We start from the raw sequence: 24,477 nt of genomic DNA on the forward strand, positions 1-24,477 counted from the left end.
CAGAAGTGCATTCAAAACGTGCTGAGACTATCTAGTCTGCTACGAGAGTAAACGTTAGTACTTTTGCGATGTCTGAAGATGCTCCAAACTACACAAGAAAATCTGTGAGACTTCCGAAGAAGCGAAAGGTTGGAGTGCAGAATCAATATTTGAACTGTTCCCCTCCCCCCACCCTGTTTTTGTGCTAAGTGAAGCATGCCGCTGGCGGAATAACGGATAGTTGAAGGTAACGTGCCTGACAAAGTTGTCTTTCTATGTGTAAATAAACTATAGGCTTTACCAAAGGTTTGAGGCAAGGCTTTTTCTAGTTCGTTTTTGCTATTTTAGATAACTTCGAATTCTTTATTAGCAGAAGAAATATTCACAATAAAGATCTTTGTTAGCTAGTGATCTAACAATGTCGTTTATTTACTCAGTCATTTTTAATATGAATCTATTAAAGTAAACATTTAATGTAATCCCTTTTCTTAAGGTTAGTCTTCTTCTTCTTCTTGTCAGATGCTTCTCATGCAGAAATCTACATTTGCAGTTTCTGCATGTTTTTAATTTTAATCCCTTCTTCATATCCCATTATGTACCATCTTTTCATGGTAAGTTACTACAATCTATTGTTTGCCGTTGACATTTCAAAGCGTGCACGCGTCTGCATCTGAATCACCAATAGCTAGCACGCGCTTCACTATGGAGTCCATTTCCGTTGCTAAGGCAACAGACACGAAGAGGCAACAATTACCGCGTTCGCTAGATGAAATACCGTTCCCTTTACTGGATTATGATGTGAAACAGAAGTAGATTTAAAACGTGCAGTATAGCTGGAAGGGCATGAATTAAACAAATAAAGCACAATTAAATAGAGACAATGGAAGTTCATTATAGCATTAAAAGCAAGGTGTGGCAGAAATGATTTCATATTATAAAATAAAATACCAGAAAGTTTCCACGTCCTGGGAATTCCGAAGAAAAAAATTAACACTACTGAGAAAAATGAATCTAAGTTGTACTAATAGAAAACAAACATTGGAATATGCACTAATAGGATACAAAATATTATTTGCAATGAGAAGGCGGGTACCAGACGCAAGTATCACACCTGACATTTTAGAAACTGCGTGGGCAGAGACAGAATGACGGCTTAATGTCTTACGACAGTAGCGTTTCTAAGGGTAGCAACCTTTAGTTGGAGTTGCATGACTTTTTTTTTTTAAATTTTCCTTCCTTCAGCTAGCCGACAATTTATCTCTTCCTCAGTCGCGAATGTAATTCCGTAGTTCTCATATGTGCCAGCAAATGGGAGGGCCAAACATACCATTGCTGGCAAAGGAAAAAGATTAGCACATGTCAAGGGAAATCGCTGTGCTGCGTTCGTGCTCGCTGCGTAAATTTTTGGGATTCGCTTCGATTTTATATAATCGATCGAAACTGCAAATTGTGCCCCTGTATTTCTTTGGTTATAAGGCTTATTTAACGACTCAATATCGTGTTCATTTTCATCACTTTTAATTACCGTATTTTTACATGTCTTAGAAACACTTTCGCAAAAAAAAGTGTGTCTATAATAAAGATGCAGCCAATTATAAGTCGCAAGTTCAGCTCCACTGTTTATAACAAAGGCAATTTTTTATTTTTTTGATTCTAAAATACGAGAACTGCAAACACCTAACCATTATTTTGGTTAGGTGTTTGTGAGCGGTAGAGGTAGAGTAGTAGAGTGGATGCCCTCCCTCGATGAGTCTTTAAACTCCCTGGAGGTGACAAATAATAATAATAATTATTATTATTATTTTCTTAAATTTGAACTTTTAAGAAAATACTGGGACTTCACCTGAAGCGAATTATCACATCCAGTCCAGTGCTAAAATGTACTTATCGTACTAATTTACTTTTAACTGATTTAAAGGAGATGGTTAAATCAGTAAATTAAAAGCATTCTTATTGTAGCCAATTCAGATATTCAGTGAGTTCGCAATATATACCTAGATAAATCTGATCTGAAAGGTGTGATAATGATATTTCGCAAATTTAATAAGACAAAACTTCTACATATTTTATGAGATTGTTTTTATTTTTGACAAATATAAAGTTTCTATACAGCGATACCAAGTTTGCTGTTGTAACCACCTGTTATTATAGCTTAAAAGCAGTAGTCGGGGAAGATATGTTTATATGGATTCAGTTGATCAACTGAGTTTTATTAATCTTTGGCTCTATTTGTATCCCTGGGAATGTCCTGTTTTCTCCTATTAAACAAATAGAAATTTTGAGTTTGCATATCGTTGGCCTCCAAGGCTGTACTGCCATTACTACTCTCATACACAACAACATACTTGATTTCAAAGATACTTAGAGATAACTACTAACTTTCTATCGCGTCTCTTACTATGATTAGGAGAGCGAATTCACTTTTACTCACTCTTGGAAAGAATCAGCCACACAGTTTCTACTTCAGAGAGTTTTGCCGGTGATTCCGAATCACCAGTTTCCTCGCACTTGGACCAACATGAGATTTCAAGTTGAAGATTGCGTACTGCGTCTTCATTACCTTATTCTTCAAATGACATTAAATCAAGTCGGTGAAAGAAATACAAATTGGTGCATAGTGTGAAGAGGTTTGTATTCATGATCATATCCAAATTGTTGAAAAGATGAGCTCTATTATGTTCTAGACATTTTGGTTATAAAGTTCCGGTGATGTGACATTCAAAGTGTCCTTGATTTTAAAGGCGAATTCATGCTTAAACATCAAATGCAACTTCCGACAGCGATTCTTGCACTTTGTAGCAAGTACCGAAAGGATCCAAGAGCGATGAAGGTTGCGCTTTGGATATTTCCATAACGATTCAGGATTTTCTACTCTATATGAAAGCGGTATTCCTATTCATTGGATTCACTAGCAGTGTACATGTTGAATAAATGTGGTCTGTTGACATCTGTGGCGTCCTATTTATGAGATAATCCATTCGTAAACTGTCATCAGGATGAGAGTTTCTATACATCGATCAAAAGCTTTCGGTGATAAGACGACGGCCATATGGTGTGCCGACCCAAAGATGCTTTCTATTTAGACCGCCTTTTCTTTGAAATGTCACGCTAAGGGACACACTGACAGACTTCTCAAGGAATCACGTCATTCTCGATTTTCAGCACGTTTTAAACAGCGTTCCCAAACAGACTAAGGTTTTCGAAACTGTAAAAAGCTTGCATTAAAAGCAAGGAATGCATTAGCAAAAACTTCTCCATTGTATGGATTACAGGATTTCGTACCAGTATTTTGATTGCGTAGTATATACCTAGCCCACCTTATTCCCTCCCCTTTTTCACTGTTTTATTCGTACACCGCGTATGAGGAGCTATATAACATGATATCGTGCGGAACGTCCAAACTCACTTAGAAGCTGCTGTCACTCCTTATGACGAAACCTATGAGTAGCACCTCTAGTTGCGTTGTCATGGCAAGTTTACTTATACACGATATCCTTTTTGGAAAGTCAGCCGTTCAATACCACCGGAAATATCCTATGCATATTTCCAGCATTTACAGCGAATTTTGTTTTTTTATCAAGGTGCAGAAGTCGTATTTTTCCAAAGATTGACAGGCTTATGCATGACGCGAAGTTTCAAACATTTCGCCGAAAGACATTTGGTAACTAATATAAATTAAAAAAAAAAAAAAAATTTGAAACATCAAATGAAGAAAATTCATTTAAATTACAGTTTACAGTATTAAAACTTTTATTCAAAGTATAAATAACAACGAACTATTCTAATAAATACTAATTTCCCGGCCTAACTGATAGAGTGGTTAAAGGTATCCGCTCTCCAGTCAATAGGCTACGGGGATTCGAATACATGAGCATGGATGTTTTCGATTGTCTTTAGATGGGAGATGAATTTCATCACCCAATGTGAAACCACTCTACTCTACTTACTTATTTTTATCTTCCTAACTTTGCATGAAAATAGTGCTACATACTATGATCCCGCATACAGAACCAGAAGAGACCCAAGTCCAAACCAAATATATAATAAAAATATAAACATAATCTTAACCCACTCATGGTAGTAATGTGTTGTAGACTTATAACCTTTCCTGAGCGAGAGTCACGTAAAATATTGATGCATAAACTACTTTCGTAAAAAATTCAAGCTAACTTTATATTTGCAATTCATTTTAATATTAGGTAGCTACCCGCCTCGTCCGTTGGAGGAAGCTGCGATGCTTACTTTGGGGGAGAGGGGGATACGAAGATCATCACATAGTTGCACTATGACAATCGACCTCGATGTCATGGTGGAAATGCTGAATATTTCCAATTAGAATCGGAGATCACTCATTTTTTTTTGTGTGTAACTTACTTAGAGCTAAGGCCACGAAATGAGTATTTTCTGGCAGATTTGCCCAAAAGAAAATGTAGAGTGTTCGTGATAGTTAGTTATTCACATTTGACGTCACTGGACCTCCTAGTACGGTTTAGGAAGTAAAGTCTTCTGCTAGAAGAAGTGGTAGAGTCGCAGATGCTCTTTGCATACAGAATTAGTAGACCGGTCACAAACATCCATGCCCATGATGGGATTCGAACCCCTCAGCTTCTTGGCTGGAGGGAGGATACGCTAACCACTCAGCCTGATCTGTTCAATGATCATCTCTGAAACGACCATTGAATAGATATGCTGTACCTAATTGCTTCTAACTAGTTCACACCATATATTTACCGGTTTTAGATATTCCTTTTAACTCTTGCATGAACAGCCTATAAATGCTAGTTACAAGTGTTATTCACTCCGTATCGTGTACACGTCACTTTATTACTGAAGTGAAGACAGTATACATCTACATATATCAGGATATGAGAACGTTGCATCCAATGACAAAAGTTTACTCGTCGTGCAAAGCCTGCCTCTTCGGGACTTTTTTGCAAATAGTGCGGAGAGTGAGAATATCGAAAGAATATTGATATATGACGTTCAATTGCTCGAAGTGGAAATCACGTTCAAATACAGTCCCAAATTATCCAGTTTCCCGCAGATGTCGGTGGAAAAACCGATAGATCAGAAAACAATACGGTCGATATTTCTTATCAGTAAATCGCTTGTTGACGTTAAACAACCGTAAATTAAATGAATATCAGTGTAGTCCTTATTTGTAAACTTAGCACACGGCCAACCAAATAACATATGAACATTGCGCACCGTATGGTTACGAATCGTATTATCAGTAGGGCTTCCCTACTGCAACTGGTGTGCTTTTTTGATTAATATTACCTCGGGGTTAATGGAACGAGATTATTTGGATTTGCAATAAATTCTCCATTCTACTCCCTAAATGACCACTAACACCTGCTTGACCTAAAATAAAACACCAGGTATTTATACATTACATCAAGAAATATTATTACATCAAGAAATTATGAAAGCAAAAATAAAAAAACTTCTGACATATAGATTTTTCAAGTGCAAATTTTCTTAAAGACAAAGAAAATGCTATATGTTTAAAATACTTATAACATTAAACTAATAGTAATATTATGCAAATTCTGACTGTTCTGCTATATTGCAGGTTCACAGCTTATCAATACCACCAGAAGACCCAAGAGGCAGGACTCCATCCCTTGTGGTTCACACAAGGACAGAAAACTTGACAGGAGTCACCCTCACAGCAGACTCAGTGAACCAAAAGTTTACGACATCAGGACATCACATCTTAATTAGCATTACTGCATGCGCAATGTGTAAAATCGAAGCTTCATATAATGCTCTTCACCTATACTCAGGTAAGGTCAACAAAAGTTAAATTCTTTAAAATTAATATTATCGTTTTCCATTCTACAGAAAAAATGCATTATTAAACAGAGTAAAGAAGTAATTGTTATCGACTAGTGATCTCTAACGTATTTTTTATGATTTAACTTTCAAGATATCAATAAAAGTACGACACATGTAATGCTCTATGCTAACTGTGAGATGCTATTACAGCCAAACATTGCTTTTTGTGTTGTTGAAAGATTGCGTCTACAAGCAATAGGATTATCTAACACATGCAAGAAATCCATAAAGATTGCACTTGTCTAAAAAGAGAAATGTGGATCCCTGTCAATTTTAGAATAGCTGCGATTTTCTCTCCGGCTTATCGTATGTTTTCAAATAACAGAATATTTCCAAGTGGTAGGAAAGCGCGCGTGACTGCTCGGAAGTTTGATAATACATACCATACCATACTGAAACACAAAGTTCAATGAATGCATATAATCTGAAGAACACTCATAGATTGCAATTGGTGAACTCTAAAGTTATACTTTTTTTGTTTTATTATCCTTTTATATTTCATTCAATTATACATTATAAAAGTTCATTGTAAATGAGCTTAAGGCTTCCATGTATTGTGGAACATATGTATTATATCCGTCCACTCTGAGTGTTCTCGAATCGGATGAGCAGTTTTAGGAGAAGGAAAACGAGTTACTTTTAGGAGAGAAACCTTCCATATATATGTGTGAGTCTTAGACGGGAAGATGGATAGTATCTTCATTGTTCAACTTTCGTTGTCTGTGGCTTCGAATCCCATTGTGGCATGAATGTTTGTTGATTTCATGTGGTTGACAATTTTCAGTGGGACTCCATATTACTGGAAGGGTTTTTAGTAGCTTCAAAAGTATTTTGTTTGGTCTCCAGAGCAGGAGTTCCCGATTATCTAACAAGTTCAAACATAAACCATTAATGGACACTATATTTTAGTATATGTTTACAATCTTTGAGAGGGGGAGGCAACACTATCATGAAAAGACAGGATTATAACTCAGTTCTTTCTTACAAATTCAGAAATCTATATAATAAATGTCAGTCTACTTTATAGAATATATTAATTTCTCATGCAGATTGTGAGCGGGGGGAGCCAATCTTGGGTCTCTATTGTTATCAGTTTTCCTTCTATAATGCCAGAAGTTCATTTTTTTCTATGAATGCAACAATTAGAAGTAAAAATTTGATTCCTGGTGTCAAAATCTTCATTTAATTTTAAAAATTAAATACATTTTTTTGGAAAATAAATGATTTATTGTCTTTTTTATTTTGCGCAGGATGCAACATCTCTATCGATGCTACAAAAATAACAGAAGGTGCTATTGCCTTTGATTCTTCCAGGAATTCAGTGGTATCTTCCATCTTGTGCATGTTCAATGTAGTGGTTGCTAGAAGGAACTACGTACACTTATCAGTAGAAAGTGTATCAATGGAGAATGAGTGTGAAAAAGAAGTCCTGACAATTTCCCCCCTTCAGTATCAAGAATCTGTGACCGTGTGCGAGACAAGAGGAAGTATTCCCAGTTCTCTGAGGACGTTGATATCTTTAGGTCATGAGGTTACGCTAGCCTTCTGGTCGTCCGGAAAACTAAAGCAGAAAGGTAGTTTCCTTGTACTGTACAAAGTGGTCCGACCCTGTTCCGAATACAGGATTGCCACAACTATTAGCGATATATGCATCAAAACTTCTGTGAACGTTTCCGAAGATATGTGCTTTCATTTTCTTCACGTGCCTTCAGACCATACTTTGTGGTTAACCATTATGCGTTCAACTCAACCAAAGAGGACATCTTGTGAAGGGGCTTATGCACGAATACAAATAGGAGAGAACCATTTTATCGTGTGCGATTCTTGGACAAGCAAAACAACACAATTACCCAACGCTCCTGTGTTACTCCGATTATACGAAAAGCGCCACCTGCAGGAAAATCCCAATACCCATTTTTGCGTGCGCCATCAGATAACATCAACTAACGACTCCGTGTCTGGGTGTGATTACGGTTGGATAGAAGGTGATCTTTACTGTTACAGTGTTGATTTGACTCCGCTTTCTTGGCATGATGCCAATGCTGTGTGCAAGTCACGAGGAGGGCATCTAGCTAGTGTGACAAGTGCCGATATTGGATTGCTACTGAGCAACCACTTGAGAAGCAGGTGAGTTCGTGTGAATGATTTTAATGTAAGTTTATAGAAACGTTTTTCTAGGTGAACAGAGTTTGAAAATCCTGCAACGGGATACATGGCGTGTTTAACTCTAATAACAGGAAATATTTGATGACGTCATATAAGACGCAATAATAATATCAGCATGTGAGGACTGTTAATTAACGACACTGGAGTGTTGTTAAAGAATACCAGATATGTACATAAGCAAACTTGATTCCAATTTAGGTTACTTATATATTTTGCCAGTATTTCATGTTTCCCTCGGTAAATCGTTTTAAGAATTTTCAACTACAGGTGAGTTAGCCGATCTCATACAGTACACAGGAGAATTTTTTGTCATGCAAATCAGGAAAACCAACCAGAAAAACATGGATAATATGCTACATAGTCAATTATTCCAAATAACCTAACCACAATCCTTCTGAAAAGCGGCAAACCTGAGTAATCACATACCAACGATTTTAGCCCTTTTACAGCAAACTTTGTAAAATACTTCGGAACATTCCCCGGACTTTTGTGTGCGCCTCTCTCTCTCAATATAGGATTTCTCTACATGGAAGGGTAGTTACTCGAATTGTTCCATGAACATACACACATACACACACATTCGATAAATAAACAACACTTATGAACATACAACTGACAACTTCCTTGTGTATGTGTGAAGATGATTTCAAAGCTGATAGTTATATCTAATTTAGTTAATCTAAAACTAAATATAACACGGATTTTGTAAACTTCACTGTAACTGTTACGAGACAGCAAGAGGGAACGAAAAGAGGAATCCTTTGTTATCAATACCAAGCAGAGATATCCTCCACATAACAACTTTGTCACTGTAGGTTAAAGACTTTTCTTTAGCTTTTCCTAAGCCGTTGAAAATAATAAATCCTTCTTATTAGCCTTTTCATCCCCAAGAGATTAAGTGGGGACGTTTTTTAGCTCTAACTCTACTGGAAACAAGGTAGATAGCCGGTTTCCTAATCCTAACAACTAATTAGTTGTATCTACTCGTGTGTGTTTTGGATAACTTCTGAGTCCTGGAATTAAAAATCAGCGTTTCATCCGCGAGGAAGCAACACTATGTACATTTGTTGGATTAACGCTACAAAGTTGTTCCATTGGGAATAATCTATACAAGTCTTTCTTAAAAGTCAAGTTACCGTGAGCCGTGCTAGCCTCGAAGATAAATAATATAATGTATACGAACTATCCTAGGTTGGAGCTCTAGGGATGAGTGGAGCGCATCACAAATAGCTACAAAATATATTTAATTAAAATTATTTCGAAATCAGGTGTGACGTTAAATAACCACGTCCTTATTTATAATTTATTGTAATAGTAATTCTGCTGCACTTACTGAAAATTGCTTAAACATTACAATTACGATCTTAATGTTTAAATAATTTTTCCTTTAACAAGTCCTCTGAAATTAGGAATAAATACGAGTTCTAAACAGAGGTTTCCGTATTACCAAGACTAGGCTAAGCTAAAGACCATCTGAGATTTTCGAACTGTTTGAAAACCTAAATGTAAACATCATTAAGATAAACCGAAACTCACAATGAGAAATCAATTTCAACTTGTCAGTGAGTCTGAGCAAGCAAACTTGTATCATATTAATAGTATATCAAGCTGAAAAAATAGGCTGTTAGGCTAACACGTACACAATGGAAATAAAATAATCTTTATTTTTTTCTCTCTCTCGCTCTCTCCTTTCTTCTTATACTGCCTAGGAAGAAGGACAAGCGCAGATGCAACTTATAGCAGGAAATGTTAGTATTTAGAATAGATTTAAATAGCTATCAAACCAAATTTATTGCTGCTTCGAAAATAATTTACATACACTGAATGATAAAGATATTGCTAAACATGCTGAGAGAGAGGATAGATTTTTTCAGGTTTCTTTTAGATTTCTTTTAAAAATGATTTCAGAATAAGGAATGCATTAAGTTTTCATGTACGCTATATCCATCAATTTCATGTGTTCTCAGGCCAGTTTGTCTGTAGAAGAACTATATCCAAAAATGGTTATTCACAAAATATAATTCAAAAGATTCTCTATAGAAACAGCTCACAGCGACAACCTCAAGTGACACAGTACACATCCTCCATCGGTATACCTTATGCAGGCTCAGTCTCCACCAAAGTAGCAAAAATCATGAAGTCTTTCAACATCAGGGTTGCCTTTAAACCTATTTTAACTACAGAGCACATGTTAAGATCACCTAAGGACAGCATCGCTTTCTACAAATACGCAGGAGTGTACAATATCCCATGTTCCTGTGGACTTAATTATATAGGCCAAACATCACGAAGCCTAGAAATCCGAAAAAAAGAACATATCGGAGATGTCAACAACAACAGAATAGACACCTCAGGATTAGCCCATCATTTCTCAATTTTGAACCATTCCATTGATTGGGACAACAGCTCCATGCCGTACATTTAAGAAGATTTCAGATACAGAAACTTTAAAGAAGCTGCAGTGGTACCCCGGACAGGAGACAATCTCAATAGAAATCAAGGCATGATATTAAAAGACATTTGGAAAAGCTTAATAAATTCACTACGTTTAACAGAACTCAATTACGCGAAAAACTATGAAACGCGATCTACTAACAATGATTAAGTCTCCACGCTTTATGCTCTTAATATCACGCGTCCTTTTCAATTTTTTTAACTGATTTTAAGATCATTACTGCATTCTTCTTTTAGCATTTGATGTTCGTATAACCATTCTCGTCCTGAAGAAGCCAGACAGACTCAAGTTAGCGAAACTGGTAGACGATTATATACATATACTGTATTTATAAAGAATCATGGTCCAATAAAATCTAAAGAAAATGTCTCATATTTAAACTTTGCCACAATTATACAAAAGTATACCTCTGAATATTTTATGGGTAGCTACAGATTCTTTAGCGACCTTAGCAGCGACTGAAGCTTTCACAACAGGCCTAAATGTAACCAAGGTATTTCCAGATTAGAGAAAGGCCTGTCGTAAAGGCACGATAATAACAAAATAATAATATGCGCGAGCTAACTGTTCTTAAATGCTTGGTAGTTCTTCATGGAATAATTTTATATATTTAATGATCCGGAATACCCCCCAAAACAAAATTAATTAGTATGTTAAGCGTCAGTAGTTAATTTTATATACCATATTCATAGTTGAAATTGCCATATCAGATCTGTCAACTCTTCTTCACTACCATCTATCGGAAATCCATAATACTCATCATAAATATACTCGCTACATCTTTTAGTCTAACAACACTACCTCAAGTTGGAACTCGGCTTCATGCACGGTCTGAAAAAACAAACGAAAACCTAAGGAATATTTTAACAGGGATTAATGATGTAAAAGCAGCAGACTCCCAACAGATTATGTGCTATATTACAGACCTCCTAGCTAGAAGGTAAGTGCTGTAGTAAGTCCACTTCACCTTACCCAGACAATCGCGTCTCGTCAGCTGTTTGTTGAGTGTTTTATGGCCCTAAGGAAGATCAGGGACTTGCTACCTGCCTTGGTAAACATGATGATCTTTGTTTCTGAGTAACGTTTACTTAGAGAGTGAGCGCCTCTGGAGATTTAGTTCTAGGCTAGTTAGTCAATAACCAACGACAGCTCTTAATCTTTTGCGCAGTTTCTCCATTTCTTTTTATTACTACTAGACGTCTATTACTTTGTTGACCTTATCAGGGAAAACTACTTGTCATAAAAAGTTATTTCTCTGCACACTTTTGAAGAGTACCTTCCAGTGTTTTACTTATTCCATCAAGATTGAAAACAAAAACTAAAATTCTTCGGTAAGATTTGCTAAAAAATGCCTAAGGGTGTTTTTATGTGGATAGAAACTGTTCGTGTGCTTGCTCGCATTTTCAAAAACAAAACAGCCATTAAACAACATAATCTCAATTAAAAGATGAATGAATGAAGGTGCAGATAATATATAAGCAAGAAAAAGATTGCTCTCTCTCTTTCTCTCTAGTAACTCGTCAAAATTCGCAGAGACACAGAGAGAGAGAATTTATGAAAATCATGGCCTCATATCTAGATTAGAATGGAAAGAAATGACCTTATATGCCAGCATACAAAGCGACTGGGCGTATAAGATGATCCTCCAAAATTTCTTTTCGAAATGTTTATTTGGAAATTTACACATTACTTTGACTTCTTAATGTATGCATAGCAATTATAGCAAGTATTTCCATTACTGATTAAACGATGTCTTTTCACGTGAGAGAATTGATAAATCTGTTTCCTTTATTCTAGTCTTCGGTTTCAAATATTACAGTAATTCATGCGATCACGCCAGTATGGTTTCATTAGGATTTAAATAAAAAACTAAATACATGCTTACCCCACTAAATGCATTTATTAAATACATACATACATATATTAACATGCTAATTAAAGTAATATAAAATTAAAACATATTAGAACATATTACATGGGTCTAACATAACACTAATGCACGGTATACATTGCTGTAGGAACTAGATCGCTTGGCAATGCTTTCCAACTCTGAAATCAAAGGTTTAGATTTTATATCTGGATCATAACACCATCCCTTGTTTCAGCATTTTTTTTCAACTTCAAATATCGTCTTATATGTTTAGATCCTCATTTTTGATCAACCAAGGTTACTTCTATGACGCTAAATTTGCAGATAAGTTTTGCAAAAATAAAGGCTACCATAGATTCAATTCTTTTTATTTTTTCAGCCAATTTCATAATCAATCTTTGGCACAATCAAGGGGATCCCCCCCACAGAGAAAAGAAACTCGGTTTTATAACCCCCAAACTCAGCAGAAGTGATCACAAAATACCCACACGAGTACAAGTAAATAAATACTAGTTGGGATTACGAACATCTCCTCGCGTCTAGAGTGCCATGGGAATGCAATGAATAGCAGCAATGATGAAAACTGAAGAGGGGGGGGGGGGTTTCTTAGCAATTTCCAAGAAGTATAGCTGAAAGAGCATATACTTGGAAATAAACTTTGGAAATAAATAAAAAAGCGGTGCAAGATTATTCATTTTTCTCCCTTAGTTTTCTATAAGATTCTAGTTTAATAAAATCGGTTTGAATCCTTCCGCGCTTTTATGATGAAACTCTGAGCTTTGATTTCAGTCGGTACCATAATACGGTTGTTTGTTATATGGTGTCTCTTAGTTCTTTGTCTTAATTACGAAGTATTCTATAATTTCTGGGTAAAGTGTTTCAGTGGATGCTGTTGGTCGGTAAAAGCACTCATGTCGTATAGAAAAAATATAAAGACTAAGCATTCGATAAAATGCTGTGTTCATTCATATAAGCACCTTGATATCAAACAAATTTGGATGTGTGTGTGTGTGTGCGTGCGTGCGTGTGTGTGTGTGTGTGTGGCAGGTGGTTGGAGGGAAACACATGTAAGCAAAATGGAGAAAAGAGCAAAACCTAGAAAAGGGAAGGAAGCATATAAGCAATCAATATGGAATCAGATGAATGTAGTAACAGCAGTATGATTGCAATAATATTGCAATCATACTGCGATAAGTTTGATCGAAACTGCGTCTCGAAACGGTTAAAACTTCTAAACAGAAAAAAATTGGGAAATTTTGCAGAACCCGAGAATGCCAACTTATAAAAACCATAAAAGCTATTGCTCCCTCCCCATTTGGTCATATAAGAGCAACGTTTCCCCAGTAATTCTGGAGTTGAACAATATATCATCTTCCCAACTGTTCGCAGTCTGCCAGCGTAAGCAAACAAACAAGGCAAGTGATCAGAACTTATTCCAGCTTTACCACGAGTTGCCCCAGTCCTGAAAATACTTCAGGCGCAAAGTTTGTTTGCTTACACTTGGATAAAGGATTCAACCAAATATATATATATAATTGGTTACAATTAAATCTTTGCACCCGCATTTCTAGCTTCTTTATTATATTGCCAGACTTCCATAATCGCTAATATTTCTAGTCCTTTTATCCGCAACTTCAAGTATTATTCATACCAAATGTCAAATTAATTTCTGATTTCTACTACTCAAGTGAAGGAGCTTCTACTTTGTTTTTTAATATTCATTTTTGGTTGCCGCATTTCGAATCAGAGAAAAGCCTCTTTAATTTTTTTCTACCGATAGCAACCCATACCCATTGCTAATAATTATTTCTTTCTATTTCATTGTCAAAAGATGTAGATGACATGAAACTAATGATTATTAAAAAATCAATAGCGGTTTAATAATATAAAAATTAGGATTTTTTTGGCTCTTAAATTACTTTGCTTGTTATTGCGACATCTCCAGATAAAGTGTCAAGAAGCGGTTAAGTGACATTCAATAAGAAACATGTTCGAGTCTGGAATACAAGTCTCTGTGTTCATGAAAATAAACACTTAATTCTAAAAGAACCAATGAATTTTAAACATTAATTACAATGAGATTACATATATTTAATAATAAAAGCTGTAAAAGTTTTTGGAGCCACTTCTCAAAACTTTATGTGAAAAATCTCTATATTTATAATTAATTAAAAACTGCATATTTAAAAGGAGAATTATGTATAACTAATTACAAAATTACACAATTACTTTTAGCATGTATCTGATTATGACTGATCATTTGTAATTTTTAAAAGGGGGAAGTATTTATATGGTAATTATAATTATTGACAATAAGTGGTGATCACCGCCAAAAAGCTTGATACTAACATCATATATAGAATGATAATATATATCATTTACAGTAAATTAAAAACATACAATATAATAAAAATGTTAGTGATGACAGTTTATGATAATCTCGTCCCAGTTTTCTTTGAGGATACTGACGCAGTCTGTGCCAATGAAATTTGGATGTCGAATCAGGTTTCCAAGAAAAGCTAGCAAGTATGAATCCACTTTTATAAAACATCTTTGGTTTCGTTAAGTTGGATATCCATTGCTGAAGACATTGGATGACGAGACGAAATTTGACAGATTAGCTAATTTAATGCAGGCTCGTTTTTATTATTATTTTTTTCTAAATTCTGATCCGAGCTAAGTGGCCAGTTTGGCCAAAATAAGACCGATGACTGAATCAAGATCTTTGGATAACAAAAAGTGGAGAAGGGTAATTCAGCAGTAGGTAGAAAAAATTAGAATTTTCTAACCAGTATGAAGATGGTATGCGGACCGAATTCATTCGATCGATTTCGTATTCTTTTAAGGTAGGGTGTATATGGAACTCTTAATAACATTCCGACTGCGGATCTAGTTAAGGACTGATATTTATCAAATATAGGTTGAATGTCAGTTTGGCTATATCCATTAACAACCATTGTAGTTTTTATGTTCCTTAATACGTTTAAAAGACTGAACTTGATAAAACAGATGGAGTGAAGCTGGTGCACTCTAGTCATGTCAATGCCTGCCTTTTGTAATGATCTGTGATGTCGATTGGACATGCCAACCTGTAAACGTAGGTTTCTGGCCGACTGAAAATGAATGGTTCCAGTGCCGATGCGTGTTTTTAATGTATCGAGGAAATGAGGACGGTCTACGATCCTTTTTCAGTAGCAAACTTAACGTTGCATGCAGTTAATTAAAAAAAATCTTAAAGTTTACCTACGAGTGTTATCAGAATACTGAAACGTTATTTACAAAGTGTGTATTTAGGAATATAGCAATTAAAGAGTTGATTTTTCAAATGTTCCATGAAGTTTTTTTTAGAAAAAAAGACCTAATTTTCGCATGTATTTTTCTTGGTGCGCTCTGGGAAACTACTCTCTTATGTGTTTTCAATCATTCGGACTGTATAATAATATCAAAATTTTGGAAAACATCACTATAAGCTTCCGATAAATATTTTATCATCAAATTCAAAATTCTAGGGAGTGGTTATTGTCAAGAATATAATTATTATATGCATAACCTCCCTTTTAAAAATACGAATGATGTGAAGAATCAGAAAATATAAATATCAAAATTCTTGAAAGTGATCACCACATATTGTGATCACGTTCAAGATTTATACATGCTATCAACCTTCTTATGACATGCGTGACATGGAATTTTTATATTTCGCGGAAATGGGGACACAGTGAAAAACATTTAGTGATGTATTACCAAGAAATCTTGATAATACTGTACGTTGAAAAATAGAAGGAAAATACGGTAGAAGATATATGATGAAAACAAGAACCACAAGAGTGGCTTTCGGGGTTCTGAAAACAGAGTAAGGTGTGGTTAGGAAAAATGCAAAGTTAATGTGCTCATGGAAGTAGTTAAGGAGTGGAATAAGTTACAAGTTATGAGTGTGCCTTCAGTGAGTGTGTGTTCAAGGAAAGAGATGACATTCATTTAGGCACTGCATGATCTAAAAGGACCCGTCTTCGATGAGTCCTTGAATTCCTTAGAGAATCCCGGTTCTAATAATAATAATTATCGTATGATGATACACGGCCGTCAGTCCCCCCTTTTACGGGGAGGTACAGTACCATCTCAGTCCCTCCCCCTATATTTTATCCGGGCTCGGAACCGGCATAGCTGACGAATCAGACCTATGGCTGGGTCAGTATACTTGACTGTAATCCGTGTGTGTTCACGGGACCGGTTTGCCTGCTTGCGAGATGAAAAATCCCAGATAAACTGGCGGAAAAAACCCTGCTGTCCACGCCCAAGACCGGATAACTTGGCTATGGCTGAGGAAGATCCTTAAGCTCTTCGCGTCGTCGACGAGAATCGAACCTAGAACACTCCTTCCCCAGGCATATGGTTGCGAAGCGCAAAGCCACTAGGTTACCGCATGGATTCTAAATGCTAATATTGTTGCCCTGCACATACAGCTAGACACCTATATAGTTGTAAGCATGTGACTTGTCATATTTTAAATGAATGTGTTTTTGGGGTTGCTTAATCGCACTCTCTCTCTCTAACATTTCCCTTAAGTAAATAAATCCTAATTTTTACAAGTGTTAAACCTTTATCCATATATTCACTACGGCTTGCAAGCATGTTCCACTAAGAAGCCGTAGCCTGATCAATATCATTAATATGTAATGTCTACTCAACATTATTCTTTACATCCAGAAGTAAGCTTTCTGTGATCTCGAGCAAAAAATACTCGGGCCCCCTCTTAATGTGATGGGGAAAATACTCCGCTTTCCCATCCCTGGCGTTGCCCTTAACCAGGTAATCTGCATAAAAGATATGTACGTGGTACGGCATATTCACTTAACTCAATGCTTGCTGTCAATTACTTTTTAATTCATTTATCATTTTATCCATCACTGGTACTTTTGTCATCCATTTTGTTCCATTTCTTAGCAAGGTTTAATTTGGTGTAGGTAGATGCCAGCAGTTGAAAGCAAAGTCTTTAAATATTTCCGCTTTATCACTGCTTTACTCATTTAATTGAATAAGTAATTCCTGTTATGTCCTTCTAATTTCTCTTACAGAAGTTAAAACTCTTCTTTTTGCTGCCCATCAGTACGGCTTCATGGTTTAGCGAACCGGAACCCAGGAAGTATAAACGCTGTCAATATTCTAAAATCCTTCCCCTAAAAAAGTATTAAAATTTCCTTTTACGCTACTTATAAAACAGGCACTGCTGACGACAAATTACTCCAATGTATTTTTGTATTCTTTTAGTTTTATCATTAAATTCAGAGATAATTGGGAACATGAGAACACTGCTATTCTTAAAGACAGCAATGTTCCCATATTCCCAATTATATATTATCTGGCATTGTGCTATAACGACTAGTGCTTCCCAAAAGAGATTTTTCGTCTCTTTTTAATGAGAAAATTACTATACAAAAGGAGTTTTCTTCTCATCTGACCTACTCAAGGTAAGTTGGTCCAGCATAAACCATTTTATACATTTTATAATTCTTCTTCATCAGCCATTTTCCGTCCACCTTTGGAGGAACACCTCTCCTAAAGTCCTCCATTCAGTCGTATCGTGAGATTTTCTATGCCACTCAGTTGCGGCCATCTCTTTAATCTCATCCTCCTACCGTCTTTTCGTCTTCCTGTAGCTCTATCCCTGGGATACCATTCTGATATCACCTTTGTCCATTTTTGAGTGTTACTTCTTACAATATGACCTGACTGTTGCCATCTGAATCTTTTCATGTCTGTTACGATGTCTCTCACCCTAGTCTGAGCTCTGACCCAAATATTATGCTTTCTATCTAGAACGGTAATACCGAGTAATGATCTTTACATTTTCCTCTGGGTAATCCTGAACTTTTTGGTCATTTTTCAGTGAAAGCCTAAGATTCGCTTCCATATGTCATTATCGCAGGTGCACAAATGTCGAATATTTTTATTTTAAGGCAGATTGGGATGTTTCCTTTGGGTGCTTCAGATGTTTTTCAAAGGCTACCCAACTAAGTTGAATTTGTGAACCACCGTTAATGACATATGGAAGCGAAACCTAGACTTTGACTAAAAAGTTCAGGATTACCCAAAGGAAAATGGAAAGATCATTACTCTTTTTGCAAAAGATCACTATCATCTTTTGTCCAAAATAAACAGACGAGGTTACTATATCAATTTCTTGGTGTTCAATTTGTAATGGATTTTGGTGATGTATATATAATACATTATTTTTGTTTTATCTTTGTTTATATTTAATCTTTTTTTTACTTTCTGCATTCAATTCATTGAACATTTGTTGAAGTTCTACAGAGTTTCCAAAAAGAACAATATCATCAGAAAACCGTAGGTGATTTAGTTCTATCTCATGTACTATAATTCCTTTTTTTTCAATCCATTTTTTTTAATTTCTTCTAGGGCTGCTTTAAATATTTTAGGTGAAATAGCACCTCTCTGTCCAACTACCTTCTTCATAGAAAATTTCATATCCGTTCCTGATTTTATAAATTCAGTTGAAAAAAAAAAAAAAATATATATATATATACACATACATACATATACATACATACATACCAACTACTTTCAGAACTTCTATTGGTAACTCATCTTCATCTGATGTGTTTCCACTACTCAGGCTACCCATTGCATACTGAACGTCTTCCTTTAAAACATCAGGACATATTTCATCCACTTCTATTTAGGGTATTACATTTTTTTCCATATTGGTTTACGCCTTGAGAATCATAATATAATTTGGTATAGCAGGATTCTGTTGTTACAGATTCGACGATATAGGGTTTCTTCAGGCACTTTTCTTTCGTCCTTCTTTTTGGTTGATTTCACCAATTTCTCTGGCATTATTCAGTAAGATCTCGGTTATTATTTGGTGATTTTAATCCAAATCTTTATTCATATCAATATTATAAAACATTTTCTTCTATCTCTTTCTGAAAAAACTTTTTTTTAGATGTAGTAAATTGAGAGAGAGTCTTACTTTTGATCAGTTTGTCTTTCCAATCTTTTGATAACAATTATTGATCTCACTAATGTGTGGTCACTACCTGTATTTAAAATTACTTATTGCAGTTGTGTCTTGGACACTGTATTTTCCGCTAGTTAAAATATAATTAAACACCTGTCCATTTGGACTTCACTATGTGCACTTGCTGCTAGATGTGCATCACTTACACTACTTTGCCACTGAATTCTCTCATCAAGATCGCAAAAAATGTATCATTGTTATTTACGTTCGTTTTTAGTTTCATAAAACGCATCTATTTCTTCTCTGTCTGATCTGTGGTTGGTGCATAAGCTTGTATAATTCTTCCACTAAAGTGAAGTATTTTCTACTCTCCGTGATTACTAAGATATTATCTTAGTAATCACTGAGATATATTACTAAGTTATATTATATTATACTATATTATATTATTAATATATTACTAAGATAATATCAAAAACCTGTGCATGTAACTGCCTTTGTTAACCTGATTCTTATTTTTTATGCGCCAAAACCCATGAAAGTTGTAAACCTATCGAAAATTAGTAATGTGGGTAATCTAAGCTATGGACTAAATGATAGGGAAACTCTTTCATAGAGACTTCCAGTGAACAGAGTGGTAAACTCCACACTGGTAGATAAACACTTTATCTACCAGCGTTTAGTAGCCTAAACACTTTATCAAACATTCTGCAGTGGAATTCAAACTGGCTTAGCTGGCACAGTAGAAGTGGAGTCGAAGAAGTCTGTATGAGATCTAGTATGAAAGTGAGGAGCTTTACAAATACTTCAAGGCCAAATTTTCACAACAAGCAGAAAATGCAGATGAAACTACTTGTCACTGATAAATTTTGTTCATATCGCTCTCTACAGATTCATAATCCTTCCGAGCTACAAAAAAAAAAAGACAGACTTACCTCAAGACTATACTGCGAATATATGTAATATTCAAAACTAGCGCTGCTGTCTCGTCACTGTCAAATAGAAAGCCTACTTTGTTATGATGGTAATTACGCCAAAGTAACTTAGGCTATGAAAGCATCCAACAGATGGTTACCACCTATAGTGATTATCATCTCACATAATACTGTTGCTGAAATGTAACCGAGATTGTCTCCAGTAATCAGACTGTAGTGAAATGAGTGTATCGTGGGATGATTACAATGTTACATGATCATTCATATTCCTGATAGGCGCGAATTTAGGTTCTATATTTAGAAGGATTTCAGTGGCGTCATGAAATTTTAGATCCCAAGTTTAGACTTTAGTCACTTAGCAACATAACCGATAGCATGTAGTGGAATCATGAAAGAAACCTGAGGAATTCTTAGCAACGTAAGGATCCGCATAATATTTAGTGGATTACACATCAATTAAGCATACCGCTTTCTAATTTCATATACATATAGAAAAGAGGTAGGTTTAATAAATTAAATTCTTGATAACTCAAAAGGAAAAAAAAAAATTCAGAAACGATATAAATTGCAGTATAGATGTCCAAAAGGGTCATTGTATTATATCACCATTCCAAGAAACTGAACTGCGATATCACAATTCCACAGAAGTTCTCTATGCTCTTCAAACTGTCGAAGATCATAAAAAAGTAGCTCGGAGAACCTTTGTGCTATTTGAACGTTATGTGTTGAATAAATGTGTTTTGGCAATTGTTTCTTCAGCGCCTGAAGGAGCTACGATGGAGACACAAATATCATCCAGCCTATCAAGGCTCTGAAGCATTTAAAAAGATATCTGGATACTTCCATATAAAAATCAGATAGCATCGCGATCAGATTTAATATTTCTAAAACTGGGATATTTATAAAACTAGAAATAGTGATAAAATAATAAACATTGACACGCCTTTAATGATACATAGCATTCGCTCATAAATACAAAATATATTATGCATTTCTCTTTTGAGAATTTAGTTTAACATTATAACGAATATTAGATAATAAAAATGAACCTTAAGGGGGGGGGGTAGCCTACATAGCTCAGTTAGCAGTAATGATAGCCTTTGGCTTGAAAAACCTGGATTATATTCCCATCGCAGTGACAAAACCTTCATAAGCAGTTGAGCAACTAATAGTGAATTAGTCGGTCTCGATGCGGTTCCATGAAAATTCATCGAAAAAACAGTTAATCGAAAGACAATTCATCGAAAAGGCAATTCATCGAATGAAGAATTCACCGAAAATTTTAACTAAAATTTCATTAAATTGATCCAGTCAAAGTGGAATTGCTAATATCATTTCGAAACTTTTTTTTGAAAATGTTATGATAAAAGTGATCCATTTAGAACAAATACTGAACCGTGCAGACAGTTTCTTGTACCGACACCTTCTACTAATTCCGCTAAGTCAGAGAGTTATTGTAATACATAATTTGGACACGTTACTTCTTTGTTGCTCCGATACAGCTGAACTGAAAACTGGAAAGGTTCGACATTTTCTTGTAAAAGTTTCAAATAGCGCATCTGATTCAGAGTCGCTATTTGAAACTTTTATTCATCCCATAAATTATAATTAATAATTCTATTTGAATTATTGTGGGATGAATAAAATTCATCCCACAATAATTGCTGTATTGAAGTCGCACATTACCACCAGTAACAATAATAATAATGGAGCCTGCGTAGGCTGGACTTTTCCTCCCGGAAACAGGCAAATCAGTCCCATGAACAGACATGAAACAGTTATCGGACAAGAAAGACAATAACAAATCATATTGTTCTATAATTATTTCTTATTAAAATAGCATTGCTTTCTCACTCTGCACGATTCCATATTTGTTCTAAATGGATCACTTTTATCATAACATTTTCGAAAAGTTAAAATTTTCGGCGAATTGGTTTTTCTATGAATTGCATTTTCGACGAATTGTAGTTCGATGAATTATTCATTCGATTAATTGCCTCTTAGATGAATTGTCTTTCGATTAATTGCCTTTTCCATGAACTCTCCGGATATACTCGATGCTGGTAAAGTTTTTCCACCCCCAAACCGGACCAATGAATACACTCATCTACAAACATAATATATAGTACGTGCTACGGTTGGCAAGAGCAACAAGTGGATAGGATTAATATGTGCACCGAAAATTATCGTGCAGATTACAACAAGAATTGTGATCTGCACGTTAATTGGGAAAAGACGACAGAACCTTCATTTATCATTAAAATTTACTTAAGAAAGGATAAAATTATGTGTTTGTTTTAGACCAAGAGGTGCTAATGTATGCACAATGAAACTTCAAAAAGTAGTTTCGAAAAGTAATTCATGGTACACAAAACTCACGTGACGTTCAGCATGTTGATTTGGTACTGCACTGGTCAAAAAAATATGACCACCGAAGAGTTAGCGCTGATACCTTTTATTAGTGTTTGGATTAAGAATTCTACTAAAATTTTGAATGCATCGATTCTTCTCATAGTCAAGTAGAAATTGAGAAATTCAGCAGCTGAATAAATGATACAGTCCGTACATGTCAGCTACTAATTTCGATTACCAATCAGAGCCTTAAAGCCTTAAAAACCTCTACTACTGCCAAGTCAATGAAATGAAATCACTAATAAAGGGCAATGAGAGAAATTCTTCAGAGACCGTGTCTTAAGTATTATACCACTAAAAGCGACTAATGTGAAAGACTGCGTACCCTACATTGCTTTTCTACACGCAAGCTTAGAGCAACTATTAGCTGCCTAAATGAAGTTAAATATTAGTTTAGGGAACCTCGCAGTCCTCTGGTTGGAAAAGCCTAAATTCGAATCCAGTCTAGAACGCGAAGTACCTTTCAGGAGTTTTCAACTGGAGGTTAATTATGCTGTCTCATATGTAGGGGTAATTCTGGAAACTCAGGTTTTTCGTCCCGCCTAGAATTACGGTTACAAAATCAAAGAATACTTGGAAGGTCGCGGACGCTTATATACCTGTTACAACCACTGATGATGATTAGTTTAGGTGGTACACGATGTTTTTCACAATAGGGCACAACTACGCATATTAAAAGTCGTGAAGTGGCATGAATAAACCATATTTGGTCTCTAGAACAGAGTTATTGAGTTATCAAACTATCGGTCTACCCACGTATTAATGTGCTATAAGTTCGCAGACGGGCTTGATGTAAAAATAATAGTGGCTTTAATGAAAATCCTGCTGTTTCGTTTAAAATGTCACTTGAAGAGCCAAATAAGACATTGCAAGGCATGTTTCATATCTGTTTATATGAATACAGGTCTCTTTAAATTTTTACAAGTGATTTAATATCGATTAGTTACTGGTGCCTATGAAAGATTTAGTCATGATGAGAAATACTTTTTCTCAACACAGTCAAATAGCTTTATTTGTTACCAGACGTCATTATGTATCGTTCCCATGGCAACAAAAAGTTGTGCTAGTGCATAGGAAGTGAATGAAGGAATGCAATATGATGTGAAACAAAAATATGCTAACACAGAACGACAGAGACATATTTCAGAGTTGATATGCGCGCTGAAACTCTAGTAGTAAATTAAGAAAATAGCATCGGAACAGTTGTTAAAAAGTGAAGGCTGTTAAATAACTAGTCCGGCTGGCTTCGTGCTATATATATATATATATATATATATATATATATATATATATATATATATATATATATATATATATATATATATATCTGTGGTTCTGCAGTAGAATATTATGTTAACCTTACTAGCGTAATATCGAATTCTACTGTAGTTCCAGACAATTAAAAACAGAATTCATAAACAGGATTTATAAATGTATTCTCATTGCATCCCTCCCTCTTCTATTTGTGTGACATTTTGTCACTACTCGCTCGCTGATTTAGTGCTAATTAAAGTGGTAGTTGACTGAATTTCCTACCACATCAATGCAACCTTCTAACTGAGGAGTATGAAATTTGGTGAACGAAAATTACTCAGTGGGAACACTTCACTCTGAAGAGAATGTCAGGTATGTAGAGATTCCAAAGATTAATTAACTGATAAGGTTTCTAATTAACCCTAAAACACGGTGATGTTATCACGGATGTCTTTCGCTAGATAAAAAGCAGTAACACCCTACAGAGAATTTAAGTGTTTCAACTTTTAATTACGTTTTGAATGTTTTATGGCACTTAAAGAGTCCTTTGGGTATTTCAATCTCACATACCTTATTTATCTTC

General features: G+C 35.3%; 1 protein-coding gene across 1 annotated transcript in view; it reads left to right on the forward strand.

Annotated features, from left to right (window-relative positions):
• LOC150100904 (uncharacterized) overlaps positions 1–24,477 on the forward strand; it is a 243,714-nt gene that overhangs the window by 107,842 nt on the left and 111,395 nt on the right. Inside the window, exons 3-4 of the mRNA XM_090401933.1 lie at positions 5,555–5,768; positions 7,071–7,947. Coding sequence (XP_090258059.1) covers positions 5,555–5,768; positions 7,071–7,947 — 1,091 coding nt within the window. The remainder of the gene's footprint in view (positions 1–5,554; positions 5,769–7,070; positions 7,948–24,477) is intronic.

The sequence above is a fragment of the Typopeltis vanoorti genome, chromosome 12, assembly GCF_054136105.1.
Source record: "Typopeltis vanoorti isolate ZY-2024b chromosome 12, IOZ_Tvanoo_1.0, whole genome shotgun sequence".
Classification (NCBI taxonomy): Eukaryota; Metazoa; Arthropoda; class Arachnida; order Uropygi; family Thelyphonidae; genus Typopeltis; species Typopeltis vanoorti.